Source organism: Ascaphus truei, chromosome 4, assembly GCF_040206685.1.
Source record: "Ascaphus truei isolate aAscTru1 chromosome 4, aAscTru1.hap1, whole genome shotgun sequence".
NCBI lineage: Eukaryota > Metazoa > Chordata > Amphibia > Anura > Ascaphidae > Ascaphus > Ascaphus truei.
This window is the reverse complement of record NC_134486.1, coordinates 325,941,390-325,965,954: the sequence shown is the minus strand read 5'-3', so window position 1 is coordinate 325,965,954 and position 24,565 is coordinate 325,941,390. Positions and strand designations below refer to the sequence as shown.

Sequence of the window (24,565 nt, the reverse complement as noted above, 5' to 3'; positions counted from 1 at the left end):
CTGTCCCCTTTCAGGTTAATCTCCAATATGCCATGAACATGTGAGATGATGGACAAAGACTCAACCAATGATTAAGGATGTGGAAAAGCAGAATTTAGGGGAGAGGAGTTTTTAAGAGGGGTTGGCAGGACACGTGGAGTCAGATCTGCACGAGCCTGGATGAGTTCAGGCTCGATCGACTGTGACCCGGGGTCAGTCTGTGTCCCGCGAAGAGAGAGCAGACATTGACTGGAGTTAGAGCAGTACAGCTTACAGGGAGGCCCAGCAGATCATCGTCGGAAAGCCAGAAGGAGTAGCGATCGCCGTTGGGGGGGAACCTCCATGGTTGCAGTTAAACTGATACCAAAGTATTTTGGGAAGTACAGGCCTTCTAAAAGACCTCAAATGGTGTGTCTGCACCATCACATAGGACTATATAGCCAGGATTGGGTGGCTGTATCATCACTGACACTGACATACACCCATGCAGCGTTTAAGTGCAGTGTTATGTTGATGTACTGTTATGTGATTGTGGTGATCCTTTGTTAAGGGTCACGAGGTTCCCAAGTATCTATATTATATCTATAAAATCCATTATATAACACATCATTGTGTTTGTTTCCCGTTTGACCGCAAGCGTCGTGTGGCATACCATTTAGGCATAAAGGACTCGGGCCCCCACCTCAGCTACAGGTACCGGGGTTTTCCGTAAAGCTGCCCAGAGCCGTTAAACGGAAAAACCTGGTTTTTGGTTTTCATTCTTGGACCGAATAACAGCCCATCTTTTTAGATGGGAAAGGTATACAGGGATATACCAAATAAGTATACATGTGAAGGATGTTGATCCAGGGATTAATCCGATTGTCAATTCCTGGAGTCAGGAAGTAATACATTTTTTCCCTTGATGGGATTTTTGTTTGCCTTCCTCTGGATCAATAAGTAAGTATAGATATAGGATAAAGTATCTGTTGTCTAAATTTAGCATAGATTGAACTTGATGGACCTATGTCTTTTTTCAATCTCATCTACTATGTAACTATATGTAACTATCTTCATCTGTACTGCTACCGGTAGAAATTTCACTTTCTACATCGTCATCGTCATCATCATCATCTTCGTCTGCACTTTCATTTGTTTTAGAGCCAGACAAAACCTCAGCTAAGCATGTGTTCAACAGTTCGTCTTTCACTGTCTGCCCATGGGGTGCTATTCCACAGCATTCAAAAGCACGACTTATGCTTTCTTTGTTGAGACTGACTACAGCATGAGCCACAAAGTCCACTATGTTTTGGTAGGAAGGTTTTTGCGATAACCTTTGTTTGTGTACTCCTTCTCGCCATTGCCAAACCAATCTTCCCATTGAGCACAAAGTGCTTTCTTGAATGAACCATTGATTGCTACATCAAATGGCTGTAGATAGCATGTTGTTTTAGGAGAGATACGTTTGACAACTGTTTTCCTACAGTACGCTGAAATGCCTACAACAACTCGGTCTTCTTGTGTGCTGAGCATTCATCCATGAGCAATTTAGATTTCTCTATATTGAATAATTGAGTTGGTCGCTGTCCAAACACATTTTGAATCCACAAAAGCATCAGTTCATATGTCATTGATCCCTTATTAGATACCAGAAGGAGTAGCGATCGCCGTTGGGGGGGAACCTCCATGGTTGCAGTTAAACTGATACCAAAGTATTTTGGGAAGGACAGGCCTTCTAAAAGAGCTCAAATGGTGTGTCTGCACCATCACATAGGACTATATAGCCAGGATTGGGTGGCTGTATCATCACTGACACTGACATACACCCATGCAGCGTTTAAGTGCAGTGTTATGTTGATGTGCTGTTATGTGATTGTGGTGATCCTTTGTTAAGGGTCACGAGGATCCCAAGTATCTATATTATATCTATAAAATCCATTATATCACACATCATTGTGTTTGTTTCCCGTTGGACCGCAAGCGTCGTGTGGCATACCATTTAGGCATAAAGGACTCGGGCCCCCACCTCAGCTACAGGTACCGGGGTTTTCCGTAAAGCTGCCCAGAGCCGTTAAACGGAAAAACCTGGTTTTTGGTTTTCATTCTTGGACCGAATAACAGCCCATCTTTTTAGATGGGAAAGGTATACAGGGATATACCAAATAAGTATACATGGGAAGGATGTTGATCCAGGGATTAATCCGATTGTCAATTCTTGGAGTCAGGAAGTAATACATTTTTTCCCTTGATGGGATTTTTGTTTGCCTACCTCTGGATCAATAAGTAAGTATAGATATAGGACAAAGTATCTGTTGTCTAAATTTAGCATAGATTGAACTTGATGGACCTATGTCTTTTTTCAATCTCATCTACTATGTAACTATATGTAACTATCTTCATCTGTACTGCTACCGGTAGAAATTTCACTTTCTACATCGTCATCGTCATCATCATCATCTTCGTCTGCACTTTCATTTGTTTTAGAGCCAGACAAAACCTCAGCTAAGCGTGTGTTCAACAGTTCGTCTTTCACTGTCTGCCCATGGGGTGCTATTCCACAGCATTCAAAAGCACGACTTATGCTTTCTTTGTTGAGACTGACTACAGCATGAGCCACAAAGTCCACTATGTTTTGGTAGGAAGGTTTTTGCGATAACCTTTGTTTGTGTACTCCTTCTCGCCATTGCCAAACCAATCTTCCCATTGAGCACAAAGTGCTTTCTTGAATGAACCATTGATTGCTACATCAAATGGCTGTAGATAGCATGTTGTTTTAGGAGAGATACGTTTGACAACTGTTTTCCTACAGTACGCTGAAATGCCTACAACAACTCGGTCTTCTTGTGTGCTGAGCATTCATCCATGAGCAATTTAGATTTCTCTATATTGAATAATTGAGTTGGTCGCTGTCCAAACACATTTTGAATCCACAAAAGCATCAGTTCATACACTGGCGACACACTTTATTCGAGCTCGGCTAGTCCCACGAATTCGGGTATACCCGGGTGTATTGAGGTTTGTGACTGTTTTCTGCCCGAGTGCATTGAGTTATTTTCCGGCAGGGATTGAAGCATTTTATTCCCGTTGGCTGCAATATTGCACAGTACATATATATATACTGCATTACAATTCATGAATTTATGCCATCTGGTAGACACGCAAAGCATTGCAGCCTATTAAATCCTAATCATTATCATTTAACAGATCAGCCGCCCATAAGCCAGGCATGAACCCAGGCTGGGAAGGCAAATGCAACGGGGCTTGTCAGAGGTGAGGAGCGGCGCATTCCAGGTATCTGCCAGGTACATACCGGGTATTTGCTTGAATAAAGTGTGTCGGTGCAGTATGTCATTGATCCCTTATTAGATACCAGAAGGAGTAGCGATCGCCGTTGGGGGGGAACCTCCATGGTTGCAGTTAAACTGATACCAAAGTATTTTGGGAAGGACAGGCCTTCTAAAAGAGCTCAAATGGTGTGTCTGCACCATCACATAGGACTATATAGCCAGGATTGGGTGGCTGTATCATCACTGACACTGACATACACCCATGCAGCGTTTAAGTGCAGTGTTATGTTGATGTGCTGTTATGTGATTGTGGTGATCCTTTGTTAAGGGTCACGAGGATCCCAAGTATCTATATTATATCTATAAAATCCATTATATCACACATCATTGTGTTTGTTTCCCGTTGGACCGCAAGCGTCGTGTGGCATACCATTTAGGCATAAAGGACTCGGGCCCCCACCTCAGCTACAGGTACCGGGGTTTTCCGTAAAGCTGCCCAGAGCCGTTAAACGGAAAAACCTGGTTTTTGGTTTTCATTCTTGGACCGAATAACAGCCCATCTTTTTAGATGGGAAAGGTATACAGGGATATACCAAATAAGTATACATGGGAAGGATGTTGATCCAGGGATTAATCCGATTGTCAATTCTTGGAGTCAGGAAGTAATACATTTTTTCCCTTGATGGGATTTTTGTTTGCCTACCTCTGGATCAATAAGTAAGTATAGATATAGGACAAAGTATCTGTTGTCTAAATTTAGCATAGATTGAACTTGATGGACCTATGTCTTTTTTCAATCTCATCTACTATGTAACTATATGTAACTATCTTCATCTGTACTGCTACCGGTAGAAATTTCACTTTCTACATCGTCATCGTCATCATCATCATCTTCGTCTGCACTTTCATTTGTTTTAGAGCCAGACAAAACCTCAGCTAAGCGTGTGTTCAACAGTTCGTCTTTCACTGTCTGCCCATGGGGTGCTATTCCACAGCATTCAAAAGCACGACTTATGCTTTCTTTGTTGAGACTGACTACAGCATGAGCCACAAAGTCCACTATGTTTTGGTAGGAAGGTTTTTGCGATAACCTTTGTTTGTGTACTCCTTCTCGCCATTGCCAAACCAATCTTCCCATTGAGCACAAAGTGCTTTCTTGAATGAACCATTGATTGCTACATCAAATGGCTGTAGATAGCATGTTGTTTTAGGAGAGATACGTTTGACAACTGTTTTCCTACAGTACGCTGAAATGCCTACAACAACTCGGTCTTCTTGTGTGCTGAGCATTCATCCATGAGCAATTCAGATTTCTCTATATTGAATAATTGAGTTGGTCGCTGTCCAAACACATTTTGAATCCACAAAAGCATCAGTTCATATGTCATTGATCCCTTATTAGATACCGTTAAATAAATATTTTTTGGTACCTTAATTTTCGAAACATTTTTTAATCCTTAAGGATTATCATCGTTTTTATCACACTGCCAGCAGCATTAACACATAACACAGCGGTAAAGCGAGCTTTAGTAGCACCACAGTGGCTAGCATCCACATTTTTGTGCCAACAAACTCTACGGTTGAAGAGCTTAACATGTCAATATATACAGGTGTCTCATCCATATTGTAAATGTGGTCAGCGTCCAAATCTGCTGTTACTGAAGGGATGCTGTCCAAATAGTCACGTGCGATTTGTGCCTTTTCTTCTAGCGTTTTATTGTCTGCTTGACCCATGCGAGTAACCTTTCTCACAGAGCACTTGAATTCTGCTGTTTCGATACCATGTTCTTGTGCAATTACAAAAGCCTGTTCGCGTAAACGGCGATAATTAACAATCGGTTTATTTGCACGTTGTTCCCTTACCCACTGTAATAGTGCAGTTTCCAAATTTGGGTATTGTGGTCCTCGACCACAACCAACAAATCTGCGCCTCTTCTTGTCTGGCATATTTATCAGTTCAGATTCCTTTTGGCACTTTCACGTAAACTTTTTCTATCAATACCCAACTCTCTTGAGGCTGCATTTAAATTACCAGAAAGTTATTTTACCCGTTTTACAGCCTCCAGCTTGTCATTGATCGTATATGACTTTTGCACACGTTTTGGTGTGTACTTTTGGAGTTTGGACTCCATTTTGGGGTATACTGTAAAATGTTTTACCGTACTTTTTTTCTTTGGTTTTCCCTCTCCTCCTTTTTATTTCTTTCTTTTTTTTCTCCTCTCTACTCCTTCTCTATCACTAAAATTAAGCTAATTATCTTTAGTTCAGCGTGTCAGTGAGTAAGGAGCTGGTCAGACAGGATAAAATGAGTTGGAGGGAGCTGTGATGACATCACTAACTTGCTTTAGCCCACGTGTTGCAGGCGGCAGTTCGCTGTTTTTACTATCACACAGATCACATTACCATACGAAATTACAACTCCCGGCATCACCCTCGGTTTCCCAATGTCAGTAGGGCGTCGACATCGGCAGTGAACGTCACCACATATCGCCACAGTAACGGAGTGACAGTGGTGATTTGAACCGGCAGACTGAGGAGTCCGGCCGGGAAGCAGGCTCCTCCCCAAAGCTGTGGTACGGTGTCTGCACCGGCCCCAGTACCTCCTCTCATATTCGGCCGTTTACTGACCTGCTCCGATGGCGGCAACCTGCGCGAGCCGCCTCACTGACGTGGGAGCGTGCTCCTTCAGAGACTTTGTTGGACTCCTGATATTCCAGGGTCTCCGTGGCGCGCACGTAGGTGTTTAACCCCATATACGGAAAACACCGGTATCAGGCTTGGGCCTATGTTAAAGAGAGCTTACACTCTGTTTAATGTGTAGCTTTCACAAGCTGTGCACTGATTTTGAATTGGCTAAAAAAAAATTGCGGTGGGGGCGGGGGGCGGGGGGGCGGGGAGGTTATTAGGGTGTGGTATATTTGTTGGATTTGATTGGCTTGCAAAAAAAGACTGAAAATCTGTCTCAGCTGTGTTTTAAACATCCCCAGGTATGAGAAATTATTTAATGTGGATCATTTGCAAAATAGAGACATATTTAAATTCTACAAGCCAACATTTGAAAGTTTCTTTCATAGATTTGGGACAAAACTGTAGGAGATTTCCAGAACTCCGGTTAGCTTGCATTGTAATAAAGCAATTGTTTTTAGGGAGACAGCAAAAAAAGAATGAAACTTTTTAGCTAAAAATCAGGGAGTTGGTCAGTATTTTAATATTTCTCTCTTATGTCTTTTATTTTTTTGTATTATGTTGTTAGAGACTTCTATTAGATTTCATGGAATTAGTAAATAAAGTTCCTTCTGCATCGGTCATGTATGGCATACAGTACCACATTTTACAATGATGTTTTCCATACTCATTTTGGTCAGGATTCCTGAAAAGTTGTTTTTATTTTTAATATGTTTACTTTTCATTAACTGTAAGTAATACATTACTGTTTTAATTGCATAACTGTGTTTAAATCGGCTCAAATCATTCTCAATAAATGTGCAAAGGAAGTCCAATAACACTTTAATGATGGAATATACAACTTCAGTTGTATAAAGTACAGAATTTTGTGTGTTTTTTTTCATATGCTGCAGCACAGACCATAAAAGGCTGGTGTTCAGAAATTCCCATGTGCATCTTTTTAATCGAGTCTGATTTTATCTTTTAGCTGACGTCAACTTTGGAACGGAGGAAGTACATGATGAGAAAGGATGTCACTGTGATGTGTCAGTTGAAGATCTAACCCCAGCTCTTAAAACTGTCATCCGAGCAATCAGGTTAGTGAAAAATACAGACTAGAAGAATATGTCAAAGATCCTTCACTAATGAATAGAATTATTGTCGCTGCTCTCTTTTACAGCTAGAACTGTAAATCTACTCAAATATGTCTGCTAGAAATTATTAATGACTTACCTGCTGAACACAGACATGTTGTATTGCAGCATTCCTCTGTGTGAAAAAATTACAGTATTTCACTAAAAGGCTGGGTAGGCAGCACTATTGATGACATTAGATCAATAGTACCCACTTAGGGTGTGAGAGTTCAGGAATTGATCTTCATGCCCAATACAGGGTACAAACTAAAAGGCCTGGATTCACTAAAGTTTGATAAATGGAAAAACTGGCGTTATCATTGTCAAACGCCAATTTGTGTTATCGACCTATTCACCACACCCCTTTTGGCAGCAGTAAAGAAGAGGGGCTTCTTAATGCACCATATGCAAATAAGTACAGTAATTCAGGTTAAATTACTTGCAGATGTAGCAAGACTTACTGTTCGTGTGGCTGCGATAAAAAATACTTAAAACCGGGGCCTGATCATGGCCCCAAGAACAGCAAGATCTGCGGCCTGAAAGGATTAGCACTGTTGGGGTCCATGCTTTTGGATGGCACCCTTGCAGCATTAATCGTTCGCTTGATGGGCCATCTGCTGGGAAAGAATACCAATACTCACCTTTTAGATAAGCGGTGCAGCGGTGTCTGTCCCCATCTGCAGACTTCTCTCCATCTCTCCATCTGCAGCCCATTTCCAGCAGTGCTGAAGGTAAGAGGTGCAGGGCTGTATTTCCTTCCACCTGGATGACGTAGATGCCCTTATATACGTGTCTACATCATGAGAGGCTATATAGCCATATGTGGTCATCTACTTCATCAATGGGGGCCGGACAGGACATGTAACACTGTGAGTACCGGTATTCACTCCCAGCAGGTGATCCAAAGGGATTAAGGCTGCGGGGTCCCATTCAGAAGCCTGGAACCCCGTAGAGTTAATCCTCCTGGGCACCTTACAATCATCTGTGCCGCGAGAACTGTTCCTGCATTGCAGCCTCACTGGAACAGTGAAAAGTAGGGCACAGAAAACAGTAAGCCTTGGTACATCTGTATTCACATGATATTCACTAAACTGCAGTCAAGTTACCACCAAAAACTATCGCCGATTTGTATCACCTACCCCAAGGCTGGCGTTAAGCCTATATTGTCCATGTAACTCTATATAATGGCCTCTATACACATAGGCAAAATTAAGAATAGAAAACACAAGAAAAGAGCGCAACGGGGAAGCAAATATGTAAAAAATATATTGTTTGTATAGCAAAAAGTAATTAAAAACCCACATATAAAATATCAAAAACCAGCACATGTGCAAACATCGTCACAAACTAGGCGTGAATCCAGGCAATTGTCCAAAACTGGACATACAGATTCAAACGTTAATTTCCCGAACACCACGCCACAGTAACCTCCTCTGAGATGCACACCCACTGTCCGATTTCACACCGGGTTGTTACACCAACTTCAAGGCGGTTTGCATCATTAAGCTTCTTCAGCAGGTTGACTGACATTCAAAAACCAGCACATGTGCAAACATCGTCACAAACTAGGCGTGAATCCAGGCAATTGTCCAAAACTGGACATACAGATTCAAACGTTAATTTCCCGAACACCACGCCACAGTAACCTCCTCTGAGATGCACACCCACTGTCCGATTTCACACCGGGTTGTTACACCAACTTCAAGGCGGTTTGCATCATTAAGCTTCTTCAGCAGGTTGACTGACATTCCTCCTGGTGACCATATATACTGTATATCCCAATAGGCTACCCGTTTCCATATGTATCAACCCTTTGTACACATGACTATAATATGGATTCATTACACAGAGTGGTACATGATAATATATCAAATCTTCCCAAAATACCAATATTCCCACAATATGGATTAATATCAATATACATAAAGTGATTGAGTACTTGTGATGCTATGTAGGCCCTCTTAAAGGGGGCCCAAGTATCTTCACTGGCACTCAATGGGTTAATGAGAAAAACCCGACTACGTATCCCATCCATGTTGAGGTCCTCAACAGTCTTCAGGGTCAATGCCTCCTTGGAACTACTCCAGTTTGTTAATCAAAAAACACCTCCCCTCTCCCCAAAAAATCCATTAATGTAGAAAAAGAATCCTTTCTTCGCCATTTGACGATCAAATGAAGAAAAAGGAAAAGAAAAACCGTGACCCCAAAAATACAATCAGGAAAAGCAGCCCAATATAGAGATCGAGCTCCTGCAGCAGTCCTCAATCATTCATGTCCCTTGACAGCCCATTCTCAATGTTGATAGAAGACCATGGTCCTCTCCTGCTTAGAATAATCCACTGGTGAAAATGTAGAAATCTTTAACATTGTGTTCTTAATGTTCTTTCTTAATAACAGGCGTCCTTCCTCACATGTCCTCCTTCACACATGTTATGTTCGCCATCAACTTAAGTGTTATATAGGGCCTTTCATGGCATAATACGTGTTAGATGACTACGTGCTAACCACTCTTTCTAATTAGTAATGTGGGGAAAAACATCCCTACAATGTCTTACTGTATGTCATTGGTAAGAGCAATTAGTGTGTCGTAAATGAACCAATCTAGCTAGTTGATTTACTACGAGGCCGTCAAAAATGTGTGATGCGATGCCCACTGGTCCTAACATTTACATACTGTAGTCTGTTTCAAATTGACATGTTACTGTGTTGCTGCATTAAACATTTTAAATAAGAAAGGATCATTAAAAAAAAAAAAAAAACCTGCATTCATTTTGTGTATTCATTTTAGATCTATAAATTAACAGAGCAGTCAGTGATAATGCACTATGAAAGTGGCCAGGTTTTCTTGGCTAAAGGAAGATCTGTAGATTAAATTAAATTAGATGGCTCATGAAAATATTTTTTTTATGTTCATCTAACATAGTGGTGGTATTTTTTCATTCTTACATTGGCAAAATGTACTACAAATCCGCAAAGGGCTATATCTGGCATTTTTAACTAAAGCCTTACTGAGAAATTGAATGTACAACATGTACTATACAAATGAACGATCCTAGCAGCGAAGTAGACTTTTTAACTTTGCACTGAAAAGTAATGTGCAATAGAATGGTCCACCCATTTGATACCTCTTTTCATTGATGTTTTTATACAATTATTGTTGTTATGGACTCATTTAAATGACATGAGGAAATTAATTAATGAAGATGTTTTATCAAATTCAAACATACATACGGCAAAAGCTATATATAGAAATGTGTGTTTAGAATTAACCAGTCTCCTCTTTATACTGTAGGTGATCTCAAAGATTTTGCTGGTGAAAATATGTTTATTAAATAGAACCTTAGCTGGAGATATAACTTAGCTCTACACTACAAACATGTTTTATCTCATCTCCTACTGTTGTGCAAGTATGCCTTTTTAGTAGCAGTGTTGTAAGTATAACCTACTTTATGACATTTGCTTTTCTCTTTGCCTTTCCCTTTTTAGTACTTTTCTCTTTTCTGTTATTTTTGTCATCATCACCAACACGTGCAGTAGACATCTCTCTTTGCTGCCTTGTCAAATCTATATATCTGCTCTGATTTGACTTTCTCTGTTCAAATGGCGTCCCTGTGACTTTCCTGCCATTGTGACATCCAATTACCTTTTCTCTCTCTGATATTACTGTCTGCTTCACCAGTGTTTCTGTCTAATCTCCTCTTCCATTGACTTTCTTTTTGTGTCTGTCTTCCTCAATACCCCATGTTGTCTGTCTCACATTTTCCCCAGCTTGTGTGTTATGCATCTTTCTGTACTCTATTTCTCTGTAGCTATCACTGACCTAGCATCTTGTTTGAGTTTCATTCGCCCCATAGTGCTGGTTGTGCTATGAAAATCCATATGTTTCATGACATAGAGATTTTAATAAAATAATGTATTTGTATGTTTATTGATTTGTTTCTTTGGGAAGAAATCCTGCTTTGTTTCTAACTGCATTTATATCTGGAACACTGACCTCTGAATTGGCTTTGTGTGTTCCTATATTCCTTCTATTTACACACATTGGCACACTGGGCTCCAGGCAAAAACATAGCAAAATCTTGTTTCCGCTTCCAGAGCAACACTGCAAAAACAAGTATTCTTGTGAGACAGTGAGAGGGAAAACAGGTGTATAGAAACAGGCGTGTGACATATAAATGTGTGTGTATATATACTAATTTACTCATATATATATATATTATACAGTATATACAGTATATATCAAAAAGAAAAACAAGCACACCAGGGGTAAGTATAAAAGTAATTGATCACAAAAGAAAAGACATAGTAGTCACTTGCATATCAGTTAAAGTCACTGAGTAACAGCAGCCATATATTGCAAACGTCCTGTTAGATGTCAACAAACAAGTTTGGGATAAGGGCGCACTTGGGTCCCGCAGTGTATCCAGACCAGAATTAATACCACCACGCTAAAATTCCCAAATGGTTTGCAAATCAACAATAAACCTTAATAACAACGTGCACACCTACAGTAACAGACAAAATATATTATCACACAAAGGAAGTTATATCAATGAAGTCATTAAAACCCAATGGAGACCTAGTTTGTGACTTAAAAATCCCAAATTGTTCTCTTTGTAAAAAAAAGAACATCTCTATTGCCTGATAAAATAGTGCTGGACCACTGTCACGTAACACCAGAATTTATCACCAAGATCAAGGCACCAGACAAGACAAATTTTAGCAAAAACTGCTCTTTTGTAACTAAGTACAATAAGCCCTGAAAAGAGCTCACTTTACACCTGGCAACCCATCGTTTGGTGAAGTGGGCTAGCAAAATCTGCGTGGGAGTCCTCGGGTGCCTTATCCAGGGCATGAAACTGCAACCGGTAAGTCTCTGGGGTGATCTCATACCTGGACAGCAGAAGTTCCTTCACAATGGCGTTGTCAGGACGCGCTCAGTGCACCCGGTGCTTACCCCAACTCGTGATCGGGTCCCCCGCTCCTCCCATCAACCATGTTGCTCTTCTTCCTCCTCCTGTGACCAGCCGCCATGCTATGGGCGTGCGCGCATCCCGCGTGGAGGTAAATATGCTTCCCTCCGGTCCCACCTACAGACTCTGCTCTCGCAGCAACGTCATCGGCGTGCAGTGCGCAAACGTGGTCAGCGTCATCAGGGATTCTTCCCACACCTGTCTCCTGCACCCAAACTACCAATCACGGTCAGCCTTACTGACTTGGTATAAAAACAATGTTATCACACTCACATAAATAAAACAATATCAAAATAAAACTCCGCCACACGGAGGAGCCAGGGGATATTGTTTTATTTATGTGAGTGTAATAACATTGTTTTTATACCGAATAAATACCTTTTTAATACATATCACTAAGACTGTGCCTCACTTATCCCTCTACACCGCTGAATCGGAGAGTTACCCTGCTGGATCATAAGCAAGAGAGGAGGGCAGATCAGCCATAGCCCTGCATGGGCAAAACCAGATGTGATTGGTCCGCAACTACCCTGGACAGGCTGACTCGACCCTAAAGACATCTGCCCTGCACCTTTACTCACACTGGGCCGTGTGAGTATTTATATTTTTATATATAGATACTTACTGTGATCCCTCTGCACTCACCTGTGGAGGGGTCAGTATCTATCACAAAGACACCTTCTTTGGATTGTACTTACACACGGCCGTGTAAGTATTTATAATATTGCTGTATATTATATTTTAATAGTTCTTGCCCCATCCCCACCGCACTGGGTTTACTGTATGCATGTTTTATCGTCGTATATTGTATAGTGTGTATCAACTGATCCCTCGCTCCCCCTACTCTGTTTATCTCTACACTACAGCCTCCCTCTATACATTCACACACTCTGAAGCTCTGGAGTTTCCACCGGGGCCCCCCATGTTGGCTGTCTTCTGAGACCTCCCTTTATCTTACCCTCCCCCTTCTCATACAGACCGTCACTTTCTAGCTCCCTATTTCTCTCCCCCTTCTCACACTCCCTCCTATATTTATCTCCCCCATCTCACACTCAAACCTCTAATCCTCTCTCCCCCATGTATTTCTTCCCCCGTCATTCTTCCCCTTCCCTCTCTTACACCCACATTGCCCCCCCTCCCACTCAATCACTACGCTCCCACTTTTACACCACCCTCTCACTCCCCTCCTTACTCAATTCCCCTTCTCACACTCAATCCCCCCCTCCCCCTCATTAACCCCCCCTAATCCTCATCATTTATTAACCACTATTCCTCTCCTCACACTCATTAACCCCCCTTTGCCCCCTCACACTCATTAATCACCCCCATTCCACTCATTAATCCCCCCATTCCCCTCATTAACCCCCCATGCTTCTCTTCACGTTAACCACGCTACCCCTCCTCCCACTCATTAAACCCTCCCCCCCTTCCCACTTCAGACACACACCCCACCTTTAACCTTGGTGGCGAAGCCTCCCGGGCAACTTCAAAAGTTGGGCCCAACTGATTGGCCGCAGTGGAGGGAGAGCTGGGGCCTGGCAGCCAACAACTTCTAGCGCTTGCAAGGCTCCCCACAGCTTTCCGTCCCAGTTGTCCCAGCTTTCCCCCGTCAGTGGCCCTGCACGCACAAACTACTGCTCTCCATATTCACACACACATTGCAGCCTCTAACCCTGCTCTATACACACACATAACCACGCACACACTGCAGCTCTCCATTCCCCCCTCACACACACTACAGCCTCCTCTCCCTCCTCCTACTGCAATCCAACCATACACACACATACACTGCAGCCCCTACTCTATTCTGACACACACACAGTAACTCTCTTTTCTCCTCAATCTCTCTTGTGTGGAGCTCTCTCTCACAGGCAGGGAGGGGAGGAGTCAGTGTTTAAATGGTGCCTGTTATTATATCCCCTTCCCTGCTTGAGAGCTGCTCTCACCTACAGTACAACAAGTGAGAGCAGATTAGCTAGAATTCAAAATGTGTCACGGTGTACAACATTCTGGGTTATTACTAGATAAATAATGCCCAGAAATCAGCAAATCAGCTTTCAGAACTGAAGGGACTATTGAGGTGTTAGCCTATAATATATTATATTCATACTTACATAATTATATTATATATTACTAGGCTCCCTGGGGCCCAGTTAGATTTGACAGACAGATAAACTTGTCTCCTTCTTCATGCAAATGGAGTCTTCCAGGTGTAGCCAGGTCCCCTCTGGCTCCTCGGTCGTCTGTTTCCCCCTCCCTTACCTTCGCCATGGTGGGGGTAGTTGCGGGTGGCGATAGGATGGCCAGTGGCTACCTCTGCAGGGTGCCGCCATTTTGGATGTGCTTGCGCATGCGCTGAAGCGATGCGGCGGCCATTACTAAGAGTGAGAAGTGGCAGACCTGGCGCTCCATACTGCAGGGACGTCCCACAGTCGCGCATGCGCAGTTAGCGGTAGCGGCGGCCATTACAATGTCATGCATGCGCAGTATACATAGCGTACACGGCCCCAATGCTAAAGAGGCCCATGGGGAACTACAACTCCCAGCAGCCCCAGGGGCTGGAGCACATGTGATGCCACAGCAGCCAATAGGGCTTACAGCTTCTCCTGAAGGGAAAGATACATTGGGGGTGCATAAATTAGGGAAAGGTGAAAAAACAATGCTATCACAGGGAGAGCAGTTTGGGGTAGACCACTAGCAATTGCTGCAAGCTGAAAAGAACTGATGCAACAGCTTCACACTAGGAGATAAGGCAGGGCTATACCAATTAATTGATATAAGGGATGGAGCGAAACGCATTGAGTTGGTGAGCTAGAAACCTGTTACAGCGAAGAGGAAGACAATCGGAAGTCCGGAGAGCAGTTCAAGTCATTGCAGCCCCAAGCATCGCGAGACGCGAGACTCGTGATGTCACTATCAGGAAGTGAACGCCGGCTGAGTCAGCTGGCGCTCCCCGGCGCTCTCCTGGGACACGAGGCGGGGGAGAGAGACACTAAATACCAGGGATTGCGTAGGACCATCGATGATCACCCCTTATAGACCCCTGTACATTGCCTGTAAAGATTATTTGAAATGTGAATGTAACTATTGAAGCTTTACATCTTTCTGAGAGAAATACAATTTGTACAATCTACACTATTGGATTTCCTTTTTCTCTTTTTATGAAACCCTGGAGGAAATAATCTGTTATCTTGCTGGCTATAAAGGAAATTAAAAAAGAGAACACCACAATTTTATACAGTATGGTTGAAATCATTTTTTCACTTTATTCCACAAGTTAATATTCACATTTGTCATATTAATTTCACAATCAATAATTTAAATATCAGTTGTATGCTTTAGCGCTCCCCAATAGTTTCCTTTTTTACCAATGGGATATGTTGTGTTTGTTAATTGATTAATAAAGTTGGGTATATATTGAATCTTAGGGCATAATACTGTGAATCCCTGAGGAACTTCGTTCAGTATGAAGCACGTCAAGGGCACATGTTTTTTGTGTCCATCTTGTGGGGACGCCGGCAGTCTGTGGAGGCTGTTACATCCTGTCTGTATACATGTTGGACTCAAGCATGCCCTTATTCCAAATGTGTTTGTTGATATCTAAACTGCGTTACATGGCTGCTGGTACCCAGAGATTTGAACTCATATGCAAGTCTCTACGACCCTACTATGTCTTTTCTTTTGTCATAATTTACTTTTATACTTACACCATGTGCGCAGTTGTTTGTGGTTTTCTTTTTAAGATTACCCCTTCGAGGCGTTTTACGTGGGTGTGGAGTACCCTGTTACATGAGAGCTGCAAGGGCGATGCGAATGTACTACTAATTAATTTGCTGAGAGCCCTGCACACAGTCACCTGTTTCCATCTATATATTTATATTATATAAAATTATGTATATATTTATATACCATCAAACTTATATCACTAACTGTTTATAATTCTACTATCAGTTCCAGTTGGGTTAACATTGTTTATTTAGCTTGGGTTATATTATTTACTATAGTGGGCAAAGACTATACCAGCATCTGACTTGTCTGTTAGTCAGTCCCTTGTGTAATTGTTTGGTCCTCCTATGTAGTATGTGTGTGCCCAGTAAAGTCCACTGATGTCAACTAACTCTAGTCTCTAGTCTTTACAAGACTTTACCATCTGACATATTTCTTTTTGAATTTATTCCAGCCAGCCAGTTACAGTTTTCTGGCCCTCAGAGGGTAATTCTTGAGTAGTGTGCATGACCAGTAGGTGGAACTAACAATTTCCCTTGATATAATTAGTGCGTGTCGTCATGTATAACAACTAATGGTCAACTTCAGTAGGCAATCAGTCCTGTGTCATTGCTTACCAGTCCTGTGCTGTGTGTTTGTGTATTCAAAGGAGATAGATGGCCCAATTTAACACAAAATAAATTACACTGGGTTAATTGACCAAATTAATCATTTCTATTTTTGTTACTACATTAATGTGCATTGCCCAGAGTGGCTTTTTAGGGAACATACTTTATTGGCAGCAGTGAGGCAGCAGAATCAATCAACCCCAGTAAAAAAAACAGGTCACAAAACATTTGCAGACGACAGTAACAGCAGAATCACTGTTTATTGAATGACAGTGTTCTTGAAACACCCATGTTCTCCACTGATATCAGTCCCTAACTTTCCTACATCATAGGGCTGTAGTGGGGCAGCTAAGGCTCATATCACTTGTTGTTTTCACTTTCTCCCAATTTGGATCAGTCATCTGAACAGCAGCATCTCTGTACTAGTATTGATGATAGTAAAATTAAAAAATAACCAATTATATTGGCATGGCCGTCTAATAGGTGTAAAATATCTCTTTCAAGCATGGCAGAAAAAAAGTAGCAGTAGCAAGGGAAGAGTATTTACATGAGATAATAAAGTGCCCAGTTCCCAAACAAGTGTCCAAGCTCAACTATCTTCTTCTTCTTTCGCTGGCTCTAAAAGTGATAATATTGAGTTCATGTCTCTCAGGTCCATTTTATCTGAAAAATCAGAGTCTAAGACCGAAAGATAAAAGAAAGATGACCTCGAGTCAGTGGAAGAACAGGCTGATCATGTCCCTAAGCCTTCATGCAATAAACCTGTCCAAAAAGGTCAGCGTTGAACAGTGACATTTCTGACACTATGAAGCAGCTTGCATCCAACTCCTACTCTTCCTCATCTCATTCTGAACAAGAAATAATAACAATTGTGGATGCTTTTAGTGAAGTTAATAATATTTCTGTTGAGGGTGTTGATGATTCTGTTGAAGATGAATAGCGGTCACCACATGCCATTGCCAAGTGATACATAATAATGCTCAGTCACAGGACAAACAAGTCCACCTGGTTTGTTTAGAGCAAGTTGTGGAAACAAAGTGTTACAAATGGCGCTCCTTGTCCCACACACACAGAGAACAAAAAGGGGATTGTGTCCTATCAAAGACACACACAACCGTCTTGAAGAAGCCGTTCATTGTGGGGAAATGCATAGAGCTTCATCTGACTGCATCCAGGGAGCTGAAAGAGATGCGTACGCTTCCTGTGAGCGAACATCCGGGCACCAGAGACAGAAGTGCAGAGCAGCGCCAGCGTTTGAGAGACTGTGAGGTGGTTAGAGAGGAGCACTCCATCATATCGGGAGCTTCCAAAGATATTAAAGATTATGTTTTAAAGAATGGACACCATGTGAGTATGTTTTTTACAGAGTGTCATTTATATAAAGATTGTTTTACCTGACTGCACTATCGTCTTTTCTCTGCTTTTCCTGGATGGTCCATCTGACACCAGACAACAAACATTAGGATTTGTCACAGGTTTGGATAAGCATTTGATTTTTGGGAATATGTGAGTACCACTCCTAACAACCTGATTCCCACAACTCCTACACTTCTAGTACATCTCTATGTTCCCTATGTTCTGTTTTTTTCTTGCACTTTCCAGTAACTTCATTGCACTCTCCTGTCTTGGACAACGCACCATTAGAGCATGTTGTACTTTAACCCAGTCAGCAAATTGCATGCAATCTGTAGCTTGCATTGGAAAAATAAGATGGGATAGAGAGGTCAAGGGACGGTCCAGTAACTTGGGAATTGGTATTGCAAATCTTCATTAGCAACTCCAATACATCAACAACCAAAACCATCCCCTGTGTATTCGACTAAACTCGAGACAAATACCAATGTTGCACTCACACTGTCTTTACTAAAAAAGTTATCTTTATTGTAAAGATCGACATTTCAGTTCCAAGACCGGTCTCAAGATTTGGGATCGAAACATCGATTTCTGCAATGAAGATAACTTTTTGGGTTGAGTACAACATTGCTATTTGCCTACACTCTTTTTTTTGTCAGCATCCATGGCAGTATAACTATTTTATGCGTGAATGCTCCTACTTGTTGCTCTATTCTCATGAACTGCCAGGTGCTGCTGTTGCTAAAGCGGAGTTCCTCAGATAGAAACAAGAAACTCTAAGCCCTTCTCCCAATCTAACACTACTGGTCACAAACAATTAGTCATACAGTCCTTTAAAAGAAGAATGAAACATAACTCCAGACTCTGTTGCACAGCAGTTCACTAGAGCCACAGTTGCTATGGTAACTTTGGATTGGATCCTGCAACTAATTCAGTAGGCTTTTGCAGGTTTCTGGGGATAGTAGCACATATTTACTAAGCAGTATTCCACTAAAAGACTGCTTAGTAAATATGGGCCAACGTGCCCACATTATCAAATTCATACAGACATAATTTCTCTCAGAAAAGCTATTCCAGATGTGTACATGGAGCTGGAAGATTTAATTCACAGGCAAGCTGCTCCATGTATTGCTAAGAAAGACACTGGTATAAATATCTTGGTTAAAGCAGCAATCCCCCTTAATTAAACCCCTCTTTTTTACATGAGAACTGGAGCTGAACTGCTCCATTTTCAGATTAGGGGACCACCTGGTTCCCGAGATATTTACTGGTTAATTTACCAGCATTACTACCTGATTTGTAAAGGAGATTTAAATGGCTGTCCCGCAGCAAGTCACAACTGAGGATGTTGCTGCTTCCTAAGCTTGGTGTTTGTTAGCCGGTGGTACATGGGGGGTTTCCTGGAGCTGAAATGAGTGGGGTTTCGTTTCCCGACACTACTCAATTCCAATGATGCAAAAAAAAATCAAATGATAAAAAAAGAGTAGGGGGAATTTCTACTTTAAACTGAAGAAAGTAATTGGGAAAAGGCTGAACGCATGGTTTGATTATGTAAGATAATGGAGCAAACAATCTCTGTGTACAACGAATCGGGGACTTTTACATGTTCCTTCTTTTTCACACAATATCAATTAGACTGTTCAGAAGATGCTGGCTGCTTCACATACAATCTCTGGCCAATTTTGGCATTCATCCACAGCAAGTAGAAAATTGCAACAGCAACGACAAAAGTATAGAGGTAACCAACATTAAGTGCACCCATTATCGTGTGGTAATGTGTCAAATTGTGCAATCTTGCAACTCGCAGCTAAAACTCCCACCAGCAGGAACGCGTTATTGTACGATAATTGGTGCAATAATATTGGCTATTTTATGATCTAAATAAAACAAATTCCTCAAAATGCAGGCCTTCTCTAGGACAGAGGTACAAAGTAGAGCTCTACTCACAAGTTCACAATGCACTGGCCATCAGCAGCTAAACAGCATCAAATGAGAAAAGGAAATAAGACACTTTTCTCACTCCAACATGCTGGAAAATCATTGCACTTTTGTGTGGACTACTAAAACCATTGCAATAGCAGCAAGTGAGTTCAGAGCTAGTCTATTTCATGTCATACCACTCAAACGTTCTGATAAGCAGCTGGAGAATCAGAAGGGCAATTAAAAAATCATTTAAAAAAAGGTTATAGATACCTTATCCTTGTCCATAACCTCTCTTCTGTGCTTATAATGATCATCATTTCCCCCATTTTAAAATCTGAGCTGTACATTTTTGAAACCCTGCTTAATCAATGAATTAAAACAAATGTGTCTTCCTGCAAAGAGCACCTCATTGCCAAGTTGGCAGCTCAAATGTCATATGACATACCTGCGTGGCTTTCTGTTTCTGCTGCTATCTTCTTCTCCTAACAACAGTACTGCACTTCCAAAAGCACCACTAATGCCAATCAGCAAGAAGTGAGAAAAAAACTGAAATATAAGCCTGATTAAATAAATACAAAAGATCCTGCTGCTAGGATGGAAACTGACTAAGGGCTCTATGCAGTAAGCGTCGATAAGCTTTTTTTCGCCAATTTATAGCCAAAATTGGGTTTGAGATTCAGTAATCGCCGATAAGTGCTTGATTTCGGCAGGTTTCGTATCCGATAATTGTGTTATGGCCAGTCGACTGCCGATAAGCCGTTTTTCGGCACTTATCGCCACTTTTTTTTTCCGGCAGTATTAAAGTAGCAAAATCAGCTTATCGGGGCTGATCGGCACTAAGAAATTGAGGTTTCATGGCCAATTTCTCCCGCCAACTAAAGTTGGCAAGTTGGAGGGGAGAACGATCGCTAAGGCTGCCGGAACGGCACTTAGAAAAAAACCTCATTTGAACATCAATGGACTCAATGGAGCGGGGACGAATAACATTATAGTACTGTTTACGTTCTATTACTCACAATACAAATGTGTTTAGCATTACAGTGTGGGGGGCATTCACTGCATTGTGTCACACCTGACGTTTATTATTTGCATAACATTGTACTTTTAGATGTTTTCATCATTTGCGTGTCACATTACTCATCATGTGATGATGTGTCAAGGGAAAAACCTATACTCAACTCTTAAAGGAGAACATCACCTCATATCAAACATGTTAATGAACTGTGCGACAATTTATTATATGATGTTACCCATGTCACACATGTAACACATACACCGTATGTTCATGTTGCTTTACATTACACAATGCTTGTAATGTGAATGCATCTTTAAACGTTCATGTACATCATTCTTCTCATGTTTACATGTACTTGGTGTCCTCCATTTTTTCATGACGTCCGTTATTGGACAGTCAATCACATTGTATGTTTACATTGTAAATGTTACATTACAACCACTTCATGCATACTTATACACACATCTACAATACTTACTCATTGTTACACCTTTCAAACTGATTCAATAGCAACTATCCTCATTACATAAATGTATGCATATGCACACGAGAATTCTTTGTTGTGCACATGTGACACTAACATGGCTAATTAGACATGTTGCAGCAAACTTTTTCTACGTCAATCTCAGGCTTTTGGTCTAATTACATGACTGGGTGTTGCGATCAGAAGTGTTACATGCATGACACATTACACTAATAATTTACAATGAATGCTTCTACAAAGGTTCACGTTACATCATTGTCAAATATCATGATTGCCTATTGATTACACACAAAAAAGACTTCTTACATCAAATTGAGACAGCTTGGGAGCCAAGTACTTTAATATGTTAATGTAACACCTTGCATTTTACTATGTCACCTGACATCATCACATACCTATTTAAAGGACGCCCATTACCTGCTCATTCACAGCTACTGATTTCAAAATGTTGCGATTGTTTAGGAGACGTCGGAACATTCTTTTGCATGACATGCTTGCTGATGAAGAGAATGACATAGGGCAAGGGAGGGACAGAGCCAGGGACAGTGACAGGGACAGGCACGTGGATACTTATTTATTTATAAAATATTTTACCAGGAAGTAATACATTGAGAGTTACCTCTCGTTTTCAAGTATGTCCTGGGCACAGAGTAAAACAAAATAATACATGGTTACAAATACAGTTACATAAATGAACAAGGTATACATTATATACAAGACATTGCATGCACAGTTAAAGAAAATATATATTATGAGCGTATGAAACAGTTACAGACCAGATTAAAGTGTGAGACAGCCTTAGATTTGAAAGAACTTAAGCTGGTGGTGGATATGAAAGTCTCTGGTAGGTTGTTCCAGTTTTGGGGTGCACGGAAGGAGAAGGAGGAACGTCCGAATACTTTGTTGAGTCTTGGGACCATGAATAGTCTTTTGGAGTCTGATCTCAGGTGATAGGTACTGCATGTGGTTGGGGTGAGGAGCTTGTTCAGGTAGCTGGGTAGCTTGCCCAGAAAGTATTTGAGGGTGAGACAGGAAAGGTGAACTTTGCGCCTAGACTCTAGTGATGACCAATCTAGTTCTTTGAGCATTTCGCAGTGATGTGTGTTGTAGTTGCATTGGAGAACAAAACGACAAATTGAATTGTAGAGGGTGTCAAGTTTGCTAAGGTGGGTTTGAGGAACCGAGCCATATACTATGTCTCCATAGTCAATAATTGGCATTAGCATCTGCTGTGCAATACGCTTTCTGACCAGGAGACTTAGGAAGGATTTGTTCCTGTAAAGTACCCCTAGTTTGGCATAGGTCTTGGTTGTCAGGGTATCAATGTGCATCCCGAATGTTAAGTGGGAGTCAAACCATAAGCCCAGGTATTTAAAACTAGTGACAGGTGTTAGGGTGGTGGTAGCGTTGGTTCTAATCAGGAGCTCAGTCACTGGAAGCTTTACAAATTTAGTCTTGGTCCCAAATACCATTGTTACAGTCTTGTCAATGTTTAAAAACAGTTTGTTTTGGGAAATCCAGTTTTCGAGTCTCAAAAAGTCAGACTGAAGTATGTGTTGAAGGTCAGAGAGGCTATGGCTGTGTGCATACAGGATTGTGTCATCTGCATACATGTGTATTGAGGCTTCCTTACAAGCTGTGGGAAGATCATTAATGAACACTGAGAAGAGTAGGGGCCCCAGAACAGAGCCTTGCGGTACACCACAGGTGATATCCAGGGGGTTGGAGTTAGAGCCTGAGATGGACACATGTTGGGATCTTCCTGATAGGTAGGACTGAAACCAGTTTAAAGCATGTTTCCCTATTCCAGAGCTCTGGAGTTTGTTTAGCAGGATAACATGATCAACTGTGTCAAAAGCCTTTGCAAAATCTAGGAATACTGCAACAGTGAGTTGTCCTTGTTCCATTCCACACTGGATTTCATTGCAAACTTTTAGCAGGGTAGTTACGGTGGAGTGTTTGGGACGAAACCCAGACTGGAATTGGCTAGGGAAATTTGTCTTGGTGTAGAAATCGCTTAATTGGGAGTGGACACATTTTTCCATAACTTTGGATAGAATTGGGAGAAGTGAGATTGGCTTGTAGTTTGAGACAGTGTTTTTGTCCCCACTTTTGAAGATTGGGACAACTCTGGCAGTTTTCCAGGTCTTAGGGATATGGCCTGCAGACAGGATAGAGTTGACTATGGACGCAATTGGTTTGGCAATGGCTGGGGCACCAAGTCGTAGGAACCTAGATTGTAGTAAGTCGGGTCCACATTGGCTGCTTAGTTTTAGTTTGAGGAGCGCTTGTGTAATCTCCTCTTCAGATACTGGGCTAAATTGAAAATTGTGGGCAGTGTTGGGAGGGGGTGGGACTGTAGGGATACTCCCAGGATGAGATTCATGTTTGGGGTTTGTGCTGCGTTTCGCTAATAAGTTAGTGGCACACCCCACAAAGTAATCATTGAATGCATTTGCAATGTCAGTGGGGTTTGTCAGAGTAATATCCCCCTTAGTGATATTACTTGGTTGTTGATGGTTAGGAGCCTGGAATATATTGTTGATAACCTTCCAAAAGTTACCTGGGTTTGATGTATTTTGGTGGAGATTGTCAGAGTAATATTGTGCTTTTGCATACCTTGTTTGCCTTGTGCACACGTTCCGCAGGCATCTGTAGTGATTGAGATCCTTGGTAGTGCCAGTTACTTTGTAGCTTTTCCACAAGGCATCCCTGAACTGGTAGAGTGCTATAAGGTCAGGTGTAACCCATGGAAGGTGGGCACCCCGTACCCTTATTCTGCGTAGTGGAGCATGGGTATCGCAGAGTTTTAAGAACTCGGATTGGAAATAGTCGAGCGCAGAATCAGGGTCGGGAATTAAATCGATTCTGTGCCATGGGCAGTTGGTAAGGTCATCCAGAAACTGTTGTGGGTTAAAGTTTTAAAATGTTCTAGTGAGGAGAACTTTAGGGCTTGAATGGGCGGTTTAATTTTCCTTACACAGTACATTATTGCATGGTCACTGAAAATATCAGGAAGGATGCCAGAGGATTGGATTCTGCTGGGGTTTGAGGAGAGAAAACAGTTTAGCAAGGAATGGTTATGCGACTTCGGGTTTATTCGTGTGGGTTGGGAAATGAGTTGCGATAGGTTAAGTGACTTGAGTTGTATCTGGATTTTGTGGTTTTTAGGGTCAAGCCAATTGAAGTTGAAATCCCCTAGAACTAGCAGCTCACTCTTCTCATTTAGAGAGGAAATGGAGGCAAGAAATTGGGTGATATCAGTCAAGGATTGTAGAGGGGCTTTAGGGGGGCGGTAGATGCCAGCAAGCAAGATGGGCTTAGAAAAGGGGAGGCAGATTTTGCCAACTAGAGTTTCAAAAGAGGGTGGACTTGGTGGGCAATGTAACTGTGTAAATTGTAAGGTGTCTGCAATATAAAATAACACCCCTCCTCCTCTCT

General features: G+C 41.7%; 1 protein-coding gene across 3 annotated transcripts in view; it reads left to right on the top strand.

Moving 5' to 3' along the window:
* KCNQ5 (potassium voltage-gated channel subfamily Q member 5) overlaps nucleotides 1-24,565 on the top strand; it is a 699,212-nt gene that overhangs the window by 615,237 nt on the left and 59,410 nt on the right. For all 3 annotated transcript variants that reach the window (XM_075598021.1, XM_075598020.1, XM_075598019.1), the window contains one exon: nucleotides 6,898-7,006. In XM_075598021.1, the coding sequence (XP_075454136.1) occupies nucleotides 6,898-7,006 (109 nt within the window). The remainder of the gene's footprint in view (nucleotides 1-6,897; nucleotides 7,007-24,565) is intronic.